Source organism: Taeniopygia guttata, chromosome 3 (genome assembly GCF_048771995.1).
Source record: "Taeniopygia guttata chromosome 3, bTaeGut7.mat, whole genome shotgun sequence".
NCBI lineage: Eukaryota > Metazoa > Chordata > Aves > Passeriformes > Estrildidae > Taeniopygia > Taeniopygia guttata.
This window is the reverse complement of record NC_133027.1, coordinates 86,177,498-86,199,597: the sequence shown is the minus strand read 5'-3', so window position 1 is coordinate 86,199,597 and position 22,100 is coordinate 86,177,498. Positions and strand designations below refer to the sequence as shown.

The 22,100-nt window shown below is 34.2% G+C and overlaps 1 protein-coding gene across 1 annotated transcript in view; it reads right to left on the bottom strand.

Annotated features, from left to right (window-relative positions):
* The window catches only part of DNAH8 (dynein axonemal heavy chain 8), a 118,834-nt gene that overhangs the window by 52,403 nt on the left and 44,331 nt on the right, over positions 1-22,100 (bottom strand). Inside the window, exons 34-53 of the mRNA XM_072927301.1 lie at positions 21,927-22,064; positions 20,472-20,712; positions 19,449-19,648; positions 18,935-19,088; positions 18,678-18,841; positions 18,430-18,532; positions 17,773-17,877; positions 17,344-17,505; positions 15,302-15,526; positions 14,159-14,331; positions 12,006-12,184; positions 10,097-10,284; positions 9,159-9,245; positions 8,951-9,058; positions 8,012-8,146; positions 7,220-7,381; positions 6,146-6,392; positions 4,700-4,941; positions 4,478-4,618; positions 337-574 (exon numbers count right to left, since the gene is read on the bottom strand). Coding sequence (XP_072783402.1) covers positions 337-574; positions 4,478-4,618; positions 4,700-4,941; positions 6,146-6,392; positions 7,220-7,381; positions 8,012-8,146; positions 8,951-9,058; positions 9,159-9,245; positions 10,097-10,284; positions 12,006-12,184; positions 14,159-14,331; positions 15,302-15,526; positions 17,344-17,505; positions 17,773-17,877; positions 18,430-18,532; positions 18,678-18,841; positions 18,935-19,088; positions 19,449-19,648; positions 20,472-20,712; positions 21,927-22,064 — 3,392 coding nt within the window. The remainder of the gene's footprint in view (positions 1-336; positions 575-4,477; positions 4,619-4,699; positions 4,942-6,145; positions 6,393-7,219; positions 7,382-8,011; positions 8,147-8,950; positions 9,059-9,158; positions 9,246-10,096; positions 10,285-12,005; positions 12,185-14,158; positions 14,332-15,301; positions 15,527-17,343; positions 17,506-17,772; positions 17,878-18,429; positions 18,533-18,677; positions 18,842-18,934; positions 19,089-19,448; positions 19,649-20,471; positions 20,713-21,926; positions 22,065-22,100) is intronic.

Sequence of the window (22,100 nt, the reverse complement as noted above, 5' to 3'; positions counted from 1 at the left end):
AATCAGATTTTATTCCTTTAACAAAAACTACTACCTGTGAGAAAATTAAACATAAAATAATACTAATCTGGACTAAACCAGCCTAAGCACAAATTATCTACGAATTGTGGCTGGCTAAATTAATAGAAAAGTCATTTGTAAGAAGGAAATTAAAAAGAAATAATAAAATGTTATCAATGAGCACTCTATGTCTTGTCTCTGACTTCTCGCATCCACAGATGTGCTGGTACTACACTGTCAAAAAACCTCAACTCATAGGACTTTATAGTAAGGACTAAATCAGTAATATAGTTTTAAAATGGCAGTTTAAAAAACAATATTGGTTCTTTTTCTTACCATGATCAGTAACATAAAACTCATACATCGTTTGATTGCTGCCATGAGGGATTTTTGGTAAGTCTAATTTCTTATCATGAGCTCTAATGAAGGCTTCAAGTTTATCTCGACCATCCAGCTCCAGAAGGGCACCTAAACTCCACATTATTGCAAAGTTGAACAATTTATGCAGAAGTTGTGTAGCTGATACACCACGTTCTTCCTTTAATGGAATCAAGCCCTCCAGAAGATTAATAGACTGAAAATATTTTAAAATATGCATTTAGAAAATATCACATAATCACTTTTTTTTTACATATATAAGTATGCACATCCATTATTCATAGGTATCCAAAATTTAAATCAATACAGATTACAAAAAACACCAAACATAAAATTCAGAACAACAAACCCAATAGAATTTAGTAAAGATAGCTATATAAGACCGAATAAAATTTTCAAAATTACTTAGGTAATTTGATCATCAGTTATCCTTCTAAGTTATGCCTACAAAATAAATGACATTTATGAGCTAGGGTAACAAAACAGCTTTTTAAGGGATTTTATAATATTCATAACTCTAAGAATAGGTGAAGCATAGCCATTTCTTTCAATCTTAAAACAGGAAAGAATTTGCAGCATCTGTCTAATGTATCTATCTCAATTATGGTACAATTTATGTATCTAACACATTAACTTCTATTTTCCATTTTTAAAAAATTAGATTAAATTATTCTATTATGTGATTGCTTCACTCTGTGTCTAAGGAACTGGAGTCCAGATTCTAGAAAAACAGTAACTTGTTTTCTACAATTCTGAAATGTTGCTTATGAATTTGGATGTTTGACTGTCTTAGGCAATCCCATGTGTACTCCCCCTCTATTCAAGGCAGTGCGCAGCATTTTGTTTCAAAATACGTCTTTTTAACAGTGAAACAGATTTTCAGTCAGCTCTTAGAATTAGTACTCTTTATGCTGTCTTGCATCTCATAATTGGAGTGGGAAGTAATACAGCAACACATACTTCTAATGCTTGCCCAGAATCTCATTTGAAACAGTGGCCAACAGTGGAGAAGAGTAAAAGAAAAAAATCTCTCTTGGCTTGTGGTGGTGCTGGGGTAGTACTTCCTGTTGGTACCCTCTTTGGCTTGTGACTTTCTAAACAATATACACTTTTTCTGCTTTTATAATCCCATGTGGGTTTTTTCCACACTGAAAATAGCAAGACTGGTCTTGAGCCTACATACACTTTTATTGTCTATTACAACCTTTGGCAAGATGGTCTGCTATTCATGGCATTGAACAGTTTGTTTTCTTCCTGTGTGAACTCCTACATGCTTATCTTCACTGAATTCAATTTGCCATTTTATTGCCTATTTATTCAGTCTCATAAAGTCTGTCTACAGTTCTTCATGGTTAGTTGTTTTGTCCTTAATATAACCCTGAATAATCTAGTATCATCAATAAATTTCTTCACCTAAAACTTTTCCAAACTGTTTATGAACATTTTGAACAGTACTGGGCTTGATCCCAGCAAAGTTGCCTCAGGATCAGTGATAACTTCAGTCTTTCCTAAGAACTGATAATCCAGTCACACATTTCCTATCTTCCAACACATTTTTTATCTGAAAATGAAACGCCTGTCTTCTGCTATGACTACTTAGCAGCCACGTAAGTGCCTGGTAAAGAACGATGTCAAAGACCTTTGATCCTTCATGCAGACTATATCAATCAGATTTCCTTTAGCGTTGGAATCTGTGGTATTGATGATTCCTAGATTGTAGAAAGTCTCTGTCTTTCTGCCCCGTTGCCAAAGAAGAAGTCATAATTAGTCTGTGCTGTTTTCAAGGTTGTTTATTCTTGCTTATCTCTAACATGTTCTGCTGCCCTGCCACAGGTCTGTCCTGCAGGGCAGCATGTGGGGCTCTGCCCCTCAGTGGGATGTTACAAACATTATATACCAGAAACTACGTGTGCTATATTTACAATAATGTGCCAATATCTGTCACCTACATTGAACAGTGTGTCCCCAGCCTAAACCAACAGAAAAATGCCAACACTACAGTGAAACATGGAGGGCAGGAAGAAGGAGAAAAAGGACAAAACACACCCAATTTTCTCCATCTTGTCCCCTCTAAACCCCTAATCTAGAATCCTAAAATTTTACTTTTGCACCCATGCCACACTTAATTATTACTTATATCAAACACTCAAAGCTTGTAATTCATCCTGTAAGATTGAAAACTCTTTTCCATGGACAGAAATCAGAGACAGTGTCTCTGGGGGCTCTGTCCAGGGGGGTTCCTGACCCCCTGCCAGGGTCCCAGGCCTTCCAGGGCAGCCAGAGGGAAGCCCTGGACTCCCACACTTTAGCTACAAGTTTACTGACTTTTCCAATAGGCTTGTAAGGCAGGATAACTCTATAAGCAAAAAAAAAATGGTGTTGAATCTCCTAAGGTAAATGATATTTGTCTGCCTAATGAGGTGGGCCAGAGGATGCATAAAGAGTTAGAAAGTCGGTGGAAATTACAGGGAGGAAAGCAAAGGTGAGATTGCATTTATATGAAACCATTATAAAGCTGCTGTACATTGACAGGCAACTCAAACTGTGAATGTTAACAAATGGCTCATAATTAGGTACATGTGCTTGTTTGGTTGACCTTCCAAAACTGAGCTTTGGAATTCAAATACATGTCTGCCAGGTGCAACTGCTTTGGTTTGGTTGCAATTTTTGAAAATTCATGAACTAAACAGAAGCAGCATGTCCTGAATCCTACAATTTCTAAAGAGATGTAAGACCCAACAAATCAGGAGGCTGATAAGGTACAGGGCTTCTGCACAGAGACCATTTATGACAAAGCTGGGATTTTAAGGTACAAGTAGGGTAAAAATCTCTGGTGTCACTGGCTCTTAGATAACACAAGCATGGAGACCTGCAAAGAGTTATATACTTTGTCACAGGTGTGACAGAAACTTACTAGAGATTTTCATTCACACGAAGAAACATACAGTACAGTTTAAATCAGAGAAATATTTTCCTTATGAAGTGGCATGAATAGAGCATTGACTTGCTGACACTTCCTAACAAGTGCTAACAGAAACTTTTGATCACAGGAAAAATCTTTCATTAAGACAAGCTCAGTTCAGCCAGAGGCTTCACAGATAAGAAATGTAGAAGAAAATAATACCTCTCTCAAAAATGTTGTGCATCATAAAGTGGTTAGTTCAATTGTTTCTGCCTGGGAACTTTAATTCTAAAGGTTCTAAAGATGCTCTACTTGCATTTAATACTGCACAGTTAAGTTCTCCAGTGTTTACTGTGCCTATTAGTTTGTAGTACAATACTTCACAATCTAGAAAATCTTAAACTCTCTAAAGAACAGCAAAAAGATATTGGGTGCAAATTTGGTAGTTTAACATTAAACTGCAGTGCTACTCAAAACATTATCTTGTCTAGACTCTTCTTCAATGGCACCACTGAATTTTTTATGAGTGTGTCAAAATAAAAGGGAGATTGCATGGACAAATGGAAAGTCTCAAAACTTAGAATCTGCGGGTGACAACAGACTCATAAACAAATCAACTGGAGATATGCAGTACAAGACTGACAATCTTGCAAAATCTGCCAAACATATATTTTTAATAAATCACAGTTTGGACTCCACTTAAGGTAGAATTCCAACTGATATGAAAGAAGAGGCAAAAATTACTACATTGACCTTGAAAGAACTGATGTATCCACCACCTATTTATACCTATTACATCTGAAGATAAAAAGATAAATAGAATTCTTCTCTCTCTCTGCTGACACTGCCAGTAGAGATATAGTGACTCTTGCCACAATTTTTTGGAATTAAAAGAACCAAAATTAATCCACTAGCTTATTAAACATACTCTTCTGGAAATTTACTGAAGCCTGCAAATTTCAGTCATTAGAAGACTAGCCAAGGTATGAAATAATAGAGAGAAGAAAAATTTTCTTCTGCACATCTTCGCACTTCCTCTTATATTACCCAAGAACCAAATATTGATTTTGAGCTTTTCCTTGTCAGGAAACAATATTTTCAAAATAAATTTTATGGCTATCAAATGTTCTCCTTGTTATTTCTGCACTTTTAATATTGTCAGTCAATTCATACAGACTCATAGAGTATCTGTTTTACCTGCATAATGTAGTTACATTCCAGAAGCTCCATTTTGGGGTTAAGGTTTAGTTTCATATATGTATATGCTGGTTCAAAGATTCTGTCATATAAACTTTGCAAAAGTTCAGCTTCCTGAGCAGTACGTTTTTTCAGCCATGCCTGAAAAAACATCCACAATAATGTCCTGTATAAAATGTATAGCAAGGTATAATAAGGAGCAGCCTGCAATAATTACCTTACCTGCAATATAGGTCTCCAGCTGAGGACAGAAGAACTGATGAAGACCATACCCATTCGAGAAACTGTTGCTGGAGAGGCATTTTCAATGTTGTGGACCTCAAATAACAGTTTACATGAAGGAGACATAGGAATTCGATCTCCATTGGCAAGAGTGAGGGTCTTGTTATCATCCAAAACTGAATTTAAATTCTCAATCCAGATTGCGTCGACAGGACCATCTAAAACCAGAAACACATTTTCACCTGGAAAAATAATCAAAAGAGAGACAGTTCATATCACATTGCTGAAAAAACAGGAAAATAAGTGTAAAAAAGATGGTTTGGAACTTAAGTGTCATATAAAAATTTATTTTATTTGTTGTTATTTCTGCCATCAATATGGATGCTCATTACTGAATAAATTGCATACTTAGTTAAGGACATTTTTTTGAAACAATTGGTAGCAAATGAGGGTGCAAATATACATTTATCGTGTTGAATATTTGTTACCTTGGCTGGCTATGAGATAGAAACTATGCTATTGTCTCTCTCTACCCTCCCTCAACAGGACAGAGGGAGAGAATACAGTGAAAATGTTTGTGGGTTGAGATAAAGACTAGGACTTTGAGATAAAGACCGGTTGAGATAAAGACTTGACAGCCGTCATGGACAAAACAGACTCAACTTTTTTACTGCACTATTAAAACACTATTTTATTGCAAATTAACAAGGATTTGGATGATGAGAAGCAAAGACAAACACTAGAATACCTTTACCCCACTCCAGTTTCTTTCTCCAAATTCAACCTCTTTCTTTACAACCTAATCTAACTCTTCCTCCTTCCTCCTCCTGCCCCAGCCCTACTCCAGCAGCACAGGGCATTGGGGAATTTAGTGTTTCATTGCTAAAGTAAGGGTTCTTTGAGCAAAAAGAGCTATTGAATATTCACAGATCCCCCTCAAGTTAATGAAAACTATGCTCAGTCTTCTGTTCTTAAAATCTGATTGTTTTTCTTATACTTCAAAACATAAACGTAGATGTAAGCACCTATGTTTTTGTAAATAAATTTTAGAATTCTAGTTTCATTTGGAATATGGAAATTTTCTAATAGAGAAAACATATGCATTTCCAATGTAAGAAGTTCAACTGAATAACCATGACAATTAACATAATTATAAAGATAGTGCCATTAGAACAAGTTAATCTAATTTGTGATTTATCAGCTTCCAAGTAACACATCTACACTGTAGAACTGAAGTGGCAAGAAAATGATCTTTTTTTTTTAATGTAGCTATACTACTGAAATAATAAATCTTTAAATTAGTGTCCTTTCTTAAGAGGTGTAATCTCATCTCATATGTTCTTTGTAGTTTTCCTCAAGAAGAACATTTGTGAATTCAATATGCTTTTTTTCAATATATCATTCAAGATACATTTTTATGATATCAAATGAAGAGTATTTACATACCCTTTTTGGTTTTCAACGTTTTCCTCCATAGAGTAGAAAAGATTCCATCTGTCCAGTCATTAGTTGCAGCATCTAGTTTTCCAAACATTTGAGGAGCAGTAATAGCTTTGGGGTTCATGCGCATTTCCTTATGAGGTTGGCCACATTCTGTGAGTGCTCTCATTAATACAGTTATGACCATCGTTTTTCCAGATCCACTAGGTCCAAGTGTCATCAACCCATGACGTACTAGATTAGTTTCATACAGCTATTAACAAAATCAAAATAAAATATTTCCATTTTAAAATCAAAATAAATACATGCTCTTGAAAGATTTTTGCTTGCACTTAGTCGTGATTAAGATGTATTAGACACACAAGTAATATGCTCAGGATTGAATTTAGCATGCATTTGCTCAATTTTAGTGTTTTGTGGAAGATTACATATCTTCAGTTCCTAATCTTTCTAGCATTAAGCAATTTTACTATAAATGATCCACAGAACTAAATCTTAACTAAACTTTTTTAAGCAGCTAAAAACAGTCTTACAAGACTTGAAAAAGGGTTTTCTATATTATTCAAAAGGAAAAATTATGGTAGCAAAACATTAATGTTACAGAAGTATGATTAATTACTACAGTGCTGAAATACCTGAGTATATGAAACAGACTGCACTTTCTCCAGAACTGTGTATGGGTTTAGTTTCAGGACAGTTTTCTACTGAATTTTCTATTTGTCTTTTAATATTAGCCTTAGGTTTGCTGTGGAAGTGTCAGTCTGCCCATACAAGTGTGAATGAATGGAATGAATGGAATGGCACAAAACAGTGGTAGTCCTCCAGGGTGCCAAAATCTTGTAAGATGAAGCATATACAGTTTCTTCCACTGCAAGCTGAATAAAGGCTTGTATCAGGATGAAGATCTACAAGCACCACTGTGCAAGTCACTTTCACTGGTCTTCCTAAGTATGGTGCACACACAACCTTCCGTTTGTCCCCTGTCGAATGTGCAGGCTCTTGGTTAAGACAGTGGTCTAGCCACAAACACATTGTTCTGACTCCTGATTGTGAAGCGTGTTTTAGAAAAAAAAGTTTTACCTGAACAAGCTTAAGGTTCCATGGTGGATGGTTAACCAGCCCTGCCTCTTCAACCTGATGAGCTACTGCAGCCTGAAGCTCATCATAGGTACTGCTGTCCAACTGCAACCCCGGGAAGAGATCATTGATAAGACTCAGAAACAAAGGCTCATCTTCATCTATCTGAAACAAAAAATGTTATTAAATGTTTAGAGGATGGTTATACAAAGAACGTTTCCAAATCAAAATTATTCTCTGTTTTAAAAGAAAAAAGCAGTAATAACATACTTTCTAGATACAGATGCTTACAGACAGCTAACAGGAGAGCTTGCTACAAAAGCAGCATTTTGAAAATGCCATCCACAAGCCATGCAAAAGAGAAATTCAGAATTGAAGGAAATTTCCCACTGAGTAGACGCTGGAGTATATTTATAAAATTGTTTTGTAAACCACTTGCAGCATATATTGGAAAGAATATCTTATATGGAAAAAAAATCTTTAAAAGTCTGATTTAGTGGATACTCATTATTCAATTTACTTATGGTACACTGGTCAGTCTGTCCACAAGTTAGGACACTGAAATTCACATGCAGAGATAAGCCTGAATATTAATCTATTTGAACTTTTGCATAATGAACACTCTTTACAAGTCTAATAAACTCTCTATGCTGTTTAATGATAATGTAAAGGTTAGCGTGTTTCATTTTTTAAAGAAAAGAATGTTTGAGATTTTTTCTGATCTCATACAAAACCGATGAAATACCTATTAGACTTGCCTCTACATGGTGCTAAAATATTAAATTAAATTCTTACCAGCTTAGAAAGATTCATATCTCTTAATCCTCTCATGACTATACTTAATTCGCCTTCAGTTGGCCTAGCTCTCTTTTGAGCTCCAAGAGTCCTCAGTACCGAAAGGATATTCCTCAGACCAAAGTCATAATGGACCTAGAGAGTGGAAGAAGGCTTATGTATCAGTAATGAGTCCTCTAGCTTTATTTCATCAATATATCAAACTTTACTTGCATATTTACTTGTATAGTACAGTTGTCCTGCCTGGAAAAGGTAGCTAAAATAGGAATAGTTGCTGCTGTTTAAGAATTATTCTGTTCAAATAAATGAAGGATAATAAGGTTGTTTTCAGGACTACGTGTGTGTGCTATAAGGTTTTTCTTTCCTAATTTAAATTTAATTGATTTAACCACTTATCATGCCACATAGAAAAAAATTTATAGCTCTGAATAATGGAGTTCTAAAAAACTAATAGTTTCATTCTAGACCATGTCTTTTCAACTAAGGCATCTTAAAGCACAGACTTCAGATCAAGGCAGTGCTATGGGGACATGAACAACTTAAACTAGATGTTACTACTGTGGTTTCCAGTTTCCAATTTCCAACTACTCAGCCTAGCCCTGGATAATTCTTACAAAAAAATTATACTACTGGGATAATTTTTGTCTGGCTGACATCTTTAGGCAGAGAACCTCATGCACTTGGCACCTCATGCAACCTTGCATATGGCACTAAAAAGCATAATTTTTAACAAAAAGGCGCATGTACAACTACATATTCATGAATTAATGTAGGCATCTATTCAGAAATTTTATAGAGGTATTTGTTTATGTTACATTTAAAGTACTTCAATATTTTGTAAAAGGCATGGAAGTCATGTTTCAGAAACAATTTGCAGAACCCAAGAAGTAGGAGGTTTTACTATGTAAATAAAAAGACAAAAAGAATGCATAACATCACCTGCTTAGTGAGCTGCTCCTCACAAAGTTTATAAAGAACAAAGAATTTCTTAGCCAACACCACATTATCAATAAATCCATAACTTGCAAGTTTAACCCTTATAATTATCTGAAATACAAATATTTGCATAAATTCAATTAGTTTCTCCCGAAGACAGGTCAGCAAATTAAAACACAGTTTTTCCTTTCAGTTCAGTCAGGAATTATACCTGTCTATCTGGAACCATCATTGCAACAGTTCTAAACTGTATTTTGAGATTTTCTGGTAGTTCTTGACGTCCAGCATATCCAGGATTCTAAATAAGAAAACATAATGCATCATTATTATTTGCAATAGTCAAGATAGACTCCTTTTCATTGTTCAATAAAAATAAATGCATGTATAAATACTTAGAGAAATTCCAAGTTAGAAGTCTTGCTTATCAATTACTGTAATTTCAATCTCCCATACAGTAATCTTGTATTGCTATCTGCCTTGGCATTAGGAAACATACACTTTAAAATTTCCTGCCCATGAGATTACAGGAAATAGTGCTATGAAGCCTCAAGAATCCTACGGCAACAGGACAGTATATTCTGAAAGTAAAAATTATGGGAGATTGAAGAATTTTTACATATCCATGTAGTCAAGACCTGTGTCCCTGAAAAATATCTTTCTTATATCTCCTTCTTTAAGTGAATGTTCCTTTTCTCCCCCCTCCCTACAGTATCTTCCTCATTAATAAATTATTAATACTAATAATTAAAGTATTAATACTATTAAACTATTAATATGTTAATATTATTAAAACATTCATGAATTATTAATGAATTATTATTATCATTATTAAACATATGGTAGTCAAGCTTGTAAGTGCTTCAGTCCTGTCAGTGAGCACAGAGAATTCTGCAAGTTTGGTCAAACTCTTAATCTGCATGGTGAATAGCAATACAGCAATGAAGGGACATAATTATGAACCCTTTCAATAATATTGAAGTCACAATGAAGGCATGCCATTCATTAATATTTATATTATTTATGTATTGTGCACTTTAATCTAATTCTATAGTGACTTTATTTTAGGAACAAAACCAATTATTTTCACTGTGCCACTTAACCTCTATGTAGTATAATTTGCCACTTCTTTGAAATTATTACTACACTCACCATAGTTAGGAAAATTCCAAATTCTGGATTTAAATCTACACAGTCTCCATCAGAAAAAATGAACTGCTTTCTTTTTTCTTTTCTTGCTGTTAAAATAATATAGATTTGTTGTGCTGCTACTGACAAGACGGGCAACTCAATTCGATTGAATTCATCAAAACATCCCCAAGATCCAGACTGTGCAAGACCTAAAACAGGGAAAGAAAAAAGTATTCTCTTGTCCTTCATGCATATTTGAATATCTGAACTAAATGACTTTTCCTGCAAGTAATTAAGTCATACTGGTTTTATTTATTGCCCTGTGGTCAAGGCCTATCTTCCTCCAATCCACCTTTTTCTATATCCATCCGAATTAGTATTAGTTGATTTATACACAATGCTTAAAATGGAATCAAAATCTGAAAAAAATATTTTGATAATTTTAGGCATTTGGTAAATATTTTTATAGATCATTCTGTGAATGTAGAGCACATTTTATTGTAGAGCACCATTCAATTATTTGCAAACAGCTGTACTCTTAGTGTAAAAAATTGAAAATAAGTGACTTAGAGCTCCAAAACCTTAGTCCTAAATGTCACCAAAAAAGTCACTGTTTTTATTTTACCATTTTAAGTCCCCACTAAACAAATGTCTCGTAATAGTACAGGATAATAACTACTAATAACATTCAAAGTGTGGATATATCTATGAAAGAAAGAGAGAAACCTAGAAAAAAAAATAAATGAAAAGAGAAATCTAGAAGTACTGTATTAATAACAAGAATAGTTTTCTGTACAGGATTATTTTCACAGTTGCCTAATTTCTGTTTGGAAAAGTAAAATGTATGTAGTAGCACCTAAGATAATTGTTTTTCCTTTCACAATATTTTATAAGAAAGTTTCTAACAGCAGTTTTTCCCAAATTATATTAAAGTACCAGCAAGCCATGTTTTTCTCTCACGTATACTGAAAGCTTGCTATTTAATTGTGAGTAATTTATGCAAGTCGTTTAGGGTTTATTCGTGTTTCGCAGTAAGGTTAAATCACTTTAAAGACATTCTGTCATGGATTTTGTCAAAGATTTTTTTAAATTGTAATGAATTTCAAATGGGTAGTATCTTTATAAACCCATAGCTTTAGCCACTTTTATGCCTCTTGCTTCCCAATACATACAATACCATTACTCTGAAAAATTTGCTGACAGAAATCTCTTGAAGTTCAAGTCACTTACCTAGAACAGAATAACCCCGTGCAGCAGTACAAGCTCTATGCTGACTGCAATGCAAAGCAGTTCTGCAGAAAACGACTTGCTGTTCCATTTAACAACTAATTAGGCATGAATCAGAACTATGCCCTTCTAGCAAGGGAAGCCAGCTGCATACTGGGCAAGAATGTAGCCTGCAGGGTGAGGCGTACCAATGTTCACCTCTACTCCGCACCTGTGAGATACCAGCTGGAGTAACACGCTCACTTTGCGGTTTCCCAGCAGGGGAGAGACAATGATACATTTGCATGAGTGCACCAAGTGGCTGCTGTGATCGCCAGTGACTGGAGAGAGGACATGACACAGTGGCAGAGGCTGAGAGAACAACATTTGTTGAGTCTGAAGAGAAAGCAAAGGGAAAAGCCTGTTGCTGTTGACAACTAGATAATAGGAGGCACTGAGAAATTGGAGTCAGGCTTGTTTCAGAGGTGCAGGGGAAAAAAAGAGAACAACTGACACGTGTTTCAACATGAAAGATTCCAAGCCAGAGGAAGTATAATAAATGTGATTAGAACGATCAAAATCAGAGTAGAGGTGCTGCAGAACATCCATCCCTGGAGACAGTCAAAACCCAACACGAATAAGGTACTGAGTGAGCACCCTGCTCTACCTGCACCTGCTAAATGACCTGTGGAAGTCTCTTCTATCCTACAGGAAGAAGCCTTACCTTTGAAAATCCTGCCCAAACCTCTGAAGTCCATTTGATCTGAGCAGTTAAAGACTACTACGTATTTTCCCAAAGCCTTTCCCATGTCTTTCGTTGTTTCTGTTTTACCAGTTCCAGCTGGTCCTGCTGGAGCTCCTCCCATGTTCATTCCCAAAGCTTGTGCTAAAGTTATATAGCACCTACAAATATAAATTGATGTTAATCTATTAAATTATATTAAAGATATAAATGCATATATATAAAATACAGCTCAAGTTATGCAATAGATTTTACAGCCTCTGTGTTGAAATGCTACTTCTTCATAAAGCAATTCCATGGATTTCAGTGCAAGAAGTTCAGAAAGGTAAAAGGCACAAAGTATAACATTTAAATGCTACTTATAAAAGAAAAAAGTCTCCAACAAATCGAACAAACAAGAGAAATAATCCCTGGTGCTAACAACCTAAAAAATCAATGCACACTCCATAAAGGTATTTCTCATTAATTTTTTTGGCAGCTATAAAGAGCACATTCTGCTGTTGAATTCTGCTATGTCATTGTATTTTGCAGCATACTAACTTGTATACATTTAATTACGTCATCTTTGACTAAAACTCAAGTGTGAAAGAATAAGGATATATGGGTGATCCCTTCCCATGCTATGTGTAAGAAATAGTTACAATTCTAGGCAAAAAAGAACCCTAAGCTTTACCCCCTTTTTTTTTAAAGTCTTAAAAGGTCTAGACTACAGTTTTACTTATATATGAACCTTAGTTATGATTTTCATTCATGGCAAGGTATGGAAGAGCAATGCTGAAGGAATTAGCAATGGGTATCTTCACTGTCAAGTCAACATAGTTTGGACACATTCTAAATGAAGTATTTATAGTTTTAATCCATAATTGAACAGAGTTTTAAAACTAACTGGTTCCTCAACTTAGTTTGAATCACTGTAATTTATTATGCCAAACTTGCCCTGCAGGAACTTTCTTGCTTTCTATACAATAAAGAGCTCTGAAGTGACAGGAAGGCTTTCTCTCTGCCATTCTACTTCAATCAATTTTGATGTACAGCTTAAAAATTTTATATCAAAAATTCTCAGTTGCTGAGGGCAATAAAGTTCACTGAACTGTACTGAACTTTCCATATTGTCACAATAGCAGCTCTACCTCTTCTGGAGAAATAAAGGTATTTAAAAAGTCATAGAAGCACATACACCACACAGATATCAAAGTAAATTATTGTAGGTTGGTGTCGCTGTCGAGGCAGGACGGGAATGAGAAGACTCTGATTCAGAAGGCTGTGAGAGTAAAACTCTGATTTATTCAAAATACACTGCTCTTTTATACAGAGCTTCGCAAAGGTTAAATCTATTGGTCTTAAAGTGAAAACAACCCACAACACTGGTTCAGAGTGCTTGACGCACAGTGATAGAACTTAACTACAAACAATGTGAGAACAAGAGAGATAATTATTTACATTCCTTCTTAGCTCTTTCCCAGGCTTTTGCCTGGCTAGGAAACTCTCAATTTCTTTCTTTGACTGAATCTGAGACCCACAGGTTGGAAGTTGTTTTTATTTCTTGAGGGGATCTTTTTGCAAGTGAAGTATCTCTTGGTCTTCTATTTTCTCATTTGGTTTCAAGTGATACATCAAAAAAAGATCAAAAGGAGAAATAATTTGGACAAGGAAGGAAGCAAAGATATTCCCAAGAGGAAAAGGGAAATACAGTTCTTTGTTAAGCCACATTTGAAACAAAGTGACCTTTTACTTGCCTGGCTACAGAAGAAGGAAGGTGAGTGCACAGAACTTTTTCTTAGACTTTCAAAGAAGCCACAGAATCTTTACAGAATCTCTTATTACAAAATTTGAAATATTTGACCTAACCTTCTCTTCAGTATACTGCTGAACTATATGTTACTATATAACCTCAAAACAATGAATTTGTTATTAGATGTTCTTTTTAAGACTGTGATAAAGGCAGTGATAAAGGAATTAACAAGTGTACAGAGTAGTGAGACTCTATTTTATATTTTCTAAGACTATATTAAGCATATGTATGACAATGCTTTCACCTCACAGGACTTAACTCAGATTGTATCTCTTTAGAGATAAATATTAAATAAACACTATAGATATTAAAAGTACTCCTTATCTATAATTGCTTTTCTAACCTGTCTGTAAGAGGTGTTATAACCAGACGATCAGTGCAACCCAGAAATTCATTTTGGTAAATAAAATCAACATCTGTAATTGCTACGATGACGTGATCATAATCCTCTTTATAGTAGAATCTAGACTGCTTTAACCACTCAAAGTCAGTTGGTGTTTTGATGTTCATTTTTACCTTAAAAGAAAGTAAAATATATGTTATAACCAAGCATCTGTACTTACTGCCTTTACTAGCTGTTATAAAATACTTATTTGTATGTGAAAAATAAGTGATTACTCAGATTAAAGTTCCTGTGTAGGTAAATTTATATTCAATAAGCATGACATAATATTTTTAGATGTATGCTAAACTGATATTAAGAAGCGTTCTGATCACTTAACCCAATCATTTCAACATCTGTGTTATTAAATAAATCTTAAACTGCTTTGGCAGGGCTGTCTACTTTCCAAGTGAAAAAATGCAAATAGCATACCACTAAATCCTCCAAATTGCAACAAAGGGTGTGATGAGCGAAGGATGTGACTGAAGCAGAGAAGTAAATGTCGTATAACCTAAACAGCCTCTGGAAATATGTGGGGGACAGTGTTGAAGGATGCCATTCCCCAAAGAATGAAGGAACAGTAACAACTTAGCACAATCTCAAAACTTCAAGTGTAGGATTGCAACTATCTGCTGATTTAGTAGTTGTTTTTTTTTTTTTTTTTTGAGTTCTATGCAGTCTCCCTGGGAATGTGCAGCTGTATGCCAACTGAGCTTCTGAAAAGTCATGAGGAAATGATGTTACAGTTACAATGTCCTCAGCAGTCTCAGCTTCTTAAGTTATGCAAGTAAGAGTAGTACAACCCTTTTTCAAAGAAAGGAAATACTTTGTTTTGTCTACAAAAAAAACCAAAAAACAACAAAACTCTATAGAAAGACATGAAAAATTTAAATATTCTAAGAAAACTGTAAACATTTGGCAAAAATATTTAGTAGAACTAATTAATGTTATTCTAATTTAAGTAAAATTGTATTATTTTTACCGTGGTGAGATTATGGACATCTTTCTCTTACATATGCATACATATGTAACTATAGCTACCACATATAAGAAAGAGTATTATGACAGAAAATGCATTTAGCTGTCAGAAATCAAAATCTATACCAAATCATCAAAAATATCACGCTGATGCACATGAATGGTAATAAGTGTTTCAAATTTCACTCTCTCAAACTTGGAAAGATCCTGCGTGGTCTGGCCAATCAATGTATTCAGAATATCCAGAAATCTAGCATTGGTTACATCCATTATTTTTTTGTCATCCTTAGCATTACGAAGAGCTTCTTCTCCATCACGTGTCCACAATATTTGAATTCCCAGTAATCCAACCTAAAAATATAATACATGAAAAATATACAAATTAATCACTTGTTGAACTCTAGCTATGTTATATAAAGTTTAGTTATAATATGAACGATGAATTATGATGTAGACAGTTCCAAAATATCACTATATCCAGCATTAATCTATCGCACCAGGACACCTTGCCTGAATTAATTGGCTCTGCTGCACAACCTGCTGAGAAAGCATTTTAAAATTTACAAAAATTTGTCACATAGTGAGATACATTCAGACTAAGGACAACTGTCAGTTTCCCTTCTAATCCTTTAGAGTACTCCAGTTATACATACCTAAAGTGGCTCTAGGGGAAGAAGACCTTTGAAAATTTTCCATTGCCAATTTGTAACTAATTAAAGAACATTAAATTGCTGTGAATTTTCAATGAACATGGGATGGCTTGCCTTCTATGTCATGCCCAGAATACGGCCTAGAGCACATTGAACTACAAGTTATTTTGCTTCCAAATAAATATCAAGAGTGATAGAATGTTGTACATAAATTACTGTTTCAGATTGGTTTTGATTTACAATACCCACAACAAAAGATGAAAGACAATCTCTGTATCCCTTTATTACCCACATTTCTATATTCACAAAGGACAAAGCCCTAACAATTTTACTAAACATTTCTTTCTACTTTTCTGCCTCCCTATAACCGTAGCGAGTTCATGGTTACAAGTTTGTGTATTAGAAGACAGTCTGATGATTTGAAATGGTGAGCTATCATAGGTAGAGTCTAAAAAAGATTAATTTTAGAATTGACTAATTTAATTAGTCAATGGAAAACAAAAAATAAATGAAATAAATATTTGGATGTGACTACTTCATGCTATCTATAACAGCATTTTCTGAGCCAGGAATAAGGCAGCTTGAAGAAAACATTTCATTTGTCAGTATTTTGCCCAAATTCTTCTCTCTTCTCTAACACAGCTTTTCTTTGTAAGAATTCCTTGGCCAAACTCTCCCAATACAAACAATATTTTGAGCAGAAGAACCTAGCAAGATGTGAGAAAAGATCTTTGCAGTTGATAGTAAAGCTGCATCAAAATATCTGACATGAAACAAGACAGTCTGTATTTGTTTAAGGTAGTGAAAATTTTCAAATAAACACTGCTGAGACAATACCCAATTACATAATAAATAAAGCTTTAGGATAATTCTATTAAATATTTAAATATATTGATTTTTAAAAATAGTAATATACTAACCAGTTTTATTATCTGCAGAATTTTTATTAAAAATTACACCCAGCACTGTACCAGTCAGCCAATTACAGATTAAGAATTCATACAGAGTGGGAAACAGTTCAGTAATTTTTAATGAAGTTTATGAATTATCAGTAAGATGGAGGAGTTTCTAGAATCCTTCAACATAGCCTTGTACTAGGACTGCATTATCATAGCGACAAATATATGAACTATGAGATAAATCTTGTAAATTATGAGATAAATAATCATAACCACAGCTCTTGCAAACTTAAATTATGAGATACATCAATCTGCACATGCAAATTTATTTGCAGCTGAAAGGGATTAAAAATCCATTACAGAAAATATAAGCTCTACTTTACCTTCTCTGAGAAAATTGAAAAAACTAAATTGAAAGTAGATGGCGAGAAAAATATTATGCTATATACTGGGTATCAAAATCAAAGTGATTTAGAATCACCTTCTACTGACCAGATCCTTCCCCTTGTTTCCTCTATGAAAACTTCCTCATACAGGCAATCCCACGTGCTCTTTACCTTACACTTGTCCCCAGATACATCCCAGACTGCAGACACACATCCACATCTCATATTCTTACCTGTGCTGGGAATTGATTAAGAAAATTCAACAACTGATATCCTGGGTCACTAATTTGGTAAAATGCTGCCCTAATTATGCCATGCAATGACTTCTGCTGCATTTGTAATAAAATCTTCAACCAAATTTCTACTGGTCCTTTTGCAACCACTGGAGTGTCCAACTGTAAAATAATGAATGTAAACTATAAAATAGAACATATTTACCAACATTCGGATCAAGAATATGAGTCACTACATAGTTGCTAAATTTCTATTCGTGACAGCTACAGGTATTACTTCAATTCATATCCAAACAATCTATTTAATGATGGCATATTCTAGTCTTGTTAACAACAATCCCTGAAATATTTATAATTCGCCTAATACATCTTATATGTTCAATAATAAAATTATTTTTCTATTAATGCTAGAAAAAATCAGATAGTTACTGAAATTTTTTCTCCTTCTCTTGATATGACTGCCAGTATGCGATCATAATCCTTTGGGTGAAACTCTACTTCATTTATGTTGTCAGATATGGAAGTCAGATGTGGCTGTAAGGATAATTCAAGAGTTATTAAATGTAAATATTTAGCATTAGCAAACAGGAAAGAAACCCCTCAAATAAGGTTATTCTGCGAAATTAATCTAAACCTACAGATGAATTTCTGGCCATCTGTAGGCAACAATTACAGAAATGGTTGTAGAGTTTTATCTCTGTCTACTGTATTTTTTACAGTTTGCAGAGATGATCTAGCAGAGATCAACTGGCTTATCTCAATCAACCCTCAGTAACAGTCCAGACCAGATGAATTTTGCAATAAGTAAAGCAGGAAAGCCTCACAACGTCCTTTTATTAGTTTAGTTGGGAAAGAAACCACCAGCAGATCACTTGATCAAACCATGTTCTAGTGTTCTGAATTCTGAAGATTGTTTTGAATTCATTCAGGTATCCATTTCACACATTTTAAAGAGTTGAAAGCAAGAAACTAATTTTTTTTTCAAGTAAACTTTATAAAAAGAAAATGTTTACATCCCATTTTATTAAATGTCTCTCTTTATTCTAATTTTTTCTTATAAGTAGAAAAAAATCATTGCATTTATACCTGGATTGTATGAGAATCACTTGCTTGTCCAAGAATTTCAACAAGTGCAGGATCAGAAATAAAAAAGAATCTTGGAAACAGCAGTCTTTTCTTCTCTAAATATCTTTAAAATTGAACAAGATTTTTATTAAACCATTTCAGGTTGTAATTTTTTCTATATAGGGGTGTAAGTAAGACTGAAATACAATTAATGCTTCATACAAATTATTTGCAAAAGAGTAAAGCAGTAAAAATCAAACAATTCATACCCTGTAAGTGATTTCTGACATACGTCCAACTGTTCATGTAAGTAAGGGAGAAGTTGCTCCATAGTATCATCTCCAACACAGCAGGCAACCACGTTTGCGTTTTCATGAGCTCGTTGCATTATTTTAACCCACGATTTGTCAATATTCTGAAATCTCTTTGCTTCCTATATATAGAAAAAACCAAAGCACAATCTGTTGAAAATTATTGCACAGAAAGCTTTTAGTACACAATATTAGGCAAGCATGGTAAAGTTTACCTGGGGTAACTCTTTTGCAATATCTCCTGCTACAAAAACAGCTTCAAGATAAATCCAGAGGTTCTGTACAACCAGCCATTCTTCAATTATGCGTGAAGAGTTGCTTAGCTTAGAAACCCAGCTCTGAATTTTCTTTTTAAATGCCGTATTGTATCTAAAATTGTAGAGGAGTATAAACTATTTAATTCTAAATAAAGCTATTATAAAATAAATACTTACAATGGTGAAAAACCCCAAACCTAGAACAAACTAACTCTTGTTTCACTTAGAACAGGAACAACATTATGGAAAGATTTTAGCAGCTTGGTTGCATTCAAGTATTTTGAGACAAAAGTTGTCTTAATTGAATGTGCATTGAAGTCTTTCTCATAAGGAGGTTTTTCATCAGGCCTTGTAATATTTTGCTTCATTAAAAAACATTTCATTCAAATTTACTGCTAATTTAGCTTAATAATAGTATTGTTACTATCGCAGTATATTTCTGGAAATGACATACATGAACACTGCCAAATACCTATTGGACAGTAGAGAATCCAGAATCATTAAACTGTCCTCCATCAATACCATCATTTCTGCTGATTCAGTTCCCTTTAACAGTAACTCTCCTCTTGCTTTGAACTGTGCAAAGCTCAGATTTTGGGCTCCCCAGGTTTCAGCTACTTGATTCAGTTTGGCCTCTATATCCTTTTCCTTCATAGCAGATATGCATATATCCTGCAAAGAAAGAACCCCTTTTTAGACTCTCTAGTCTTGTGAAATGAATTTCCTAATACTGCACATCTAGTCATAGAACATTAAAAAATGCAGATATCACACTACTAATGTTACTCACTCAAATTATTTGTATGGATACCTGAAAAAAAAGCACTTTTTGAAATGGATGGATATGTATTTTCGGTGGCTTCACATTTTGCTATTTCTGTGTAAAAAAGATTTTTGGATCATAATTTCCACAAGGCTGAGAAGGGGTAGTGATTAGACTCATCACCAGATGAACTCTGACTCTTACCACATTTCAGTTTATAGAATTACAGAATCTAAGAATAGTTTAAGTTGGAAAGTCCAACATTCTGTTCAAATCACAGCTTAATTAAAAATTAAGCAGATCACCTTGGAATGCTTCCATATAGATAAAGTATAGATATAATAAGTTTTTGCATATGTATTTACCCTACAAAACCATAAAGCAACAACAGAGATAAAAAATTATATGACCATGACCATATAAAGTTTTGTTCGAGGATTTTTTCCTGCCTAAAATGAGCTAAGAAAATAATAAAAAATAATGACAGGAGGAATGTGAAGATATTATCTAAAAATCAGGCTCTAGATATTCCAGCTGCTACCTCTACATTTACTCACATGATAAGAGCTTCTAAATAAAACACAGATTGTTTTAAAACAGTGTGGTTTGATTGAGAGTCAAGAACTTTAATGAAGTAATTATTTTTAAAGGGAATAACCATTTTATAAGTAATCACATTCATTTTGCTGACAACAGAAAAGGAACAAGGAGGGGGAAAACATATGTACCTACCTCAATGTCTTCCTTATTTTGAAGAATTGGTGCTTCCATGATGTTTCGAAGGCAAAAGGTCTCAGACTCTACATCAAAATGATATCCTGTTGTTTCAGAAATACGCTCCCAGTGTCTTTGCTTCATTGCTTTGTCAGACATAATTTCCAGCAAAGAACAACACTCAATAAAATCTTCAATTCTTTTCTTGAGATCTGAAAATGCTTGCCAGTGGTGGAGGCCTTTAGGTAGTCTACGGCACCTGCAGTTAAATTAAAGTGATACAGTAGTAAATATTTCTTCTGTGAAAAATAGAAGTGTTTAAACAAGGAGAAATTAAGTGGATTGTATTAAGGTCAACATTTTCTATGTCAGCTAGCCTACCTATTTAGGAAAACTAATACAAATACCCTACTTAAAAATCATAATATTTAATAGTCTCAGACACTGGTATTTTCCCTGCAAATAAAGGAAATAAAAAACATTGTAGTTTCTGTTAAAACACAGTTATCTCCTGCGTATCATCAGAAACTCTTTATTGGAAAAGAAAAAACCAAAGAAAATATTAGTTAAATTATTTAAATTTCACATATTAAATCATTGTACAAATACAGTATTTACTTCAATTCAATAGATATGGCACTTATTAACATACTAGTTTGGAGACAGACATGAAAATGAGATAAGCGTGACTGCCTCCTCCACTTTTGGTTAGTGGTTCTGAAACCATTCACAAATGAAAACTATGTATTTCTAGTGTGGAAAAATACCTGAGAACAGTTAAACAGTTAAAACCAATAAATATCCACCTCTTTGACCACACTTTTAAAGAGCCAACACACCAAAAAGCGAGCAGGTGACCTACCACAGGAATACCCTACTGCAAATGGTAAAACATATCCCTATCAGGAGAAACAAGAAATCCTTGGTTTTGAAACCATTAACATTGATTCCTCTATCTTCCACTGATATAATTTAATGTTCCTAGTAATCAGGAACAATACAGCAGAATGTGTGTGAGCTATGTCAATGCTGGGTGGTTTTTTCAGTATGTTTGTGTTGGTTAGCTCCCCGCTTGATGTCAAACTGAATGTTTAACACCTGCCTGCCGTTCTCTGAGGGAGAAAGAATTTTGTGCCCATTATTCTTGGATGCAAACTTTAAAATCAAGGGGCTAATAATCCCAGCTGAAGAACTTAGCTTTTACTAATAAGATTTCAACCCTCCTAAACTTTTTGACTGGTTTAGCTAATGAGATGAGCACCTCAACTGATCATATGACCTTCTGTTATCAAAGCTTCAGGTAAAAGGCTGCTTAACTAGAAATACAGTGTTAATTCATTCCTTCTTGAATAATCCTATTTTTTACAACAAACCTTATTCATGGAGGTTTTGATAAATATATCAATGGCTTTTCTGAACTCACCTAAATCTTAATGCACTTAACATCTGTTAATATTCATACATTAAACATACCTGGTTTGATAATCCGTAAGTTCATTAATGATTTTTTCAATATCTACCTCTGTCCAAAGTATGTCATAGTAACCATTGATAGTGCCTATTACAGTATCATATAATCCATACAATTTCTGAAGCAAGCCTAACTCCTTCCTGGGAAAAAAGAAGCAATTATGCCAATAATTTCTA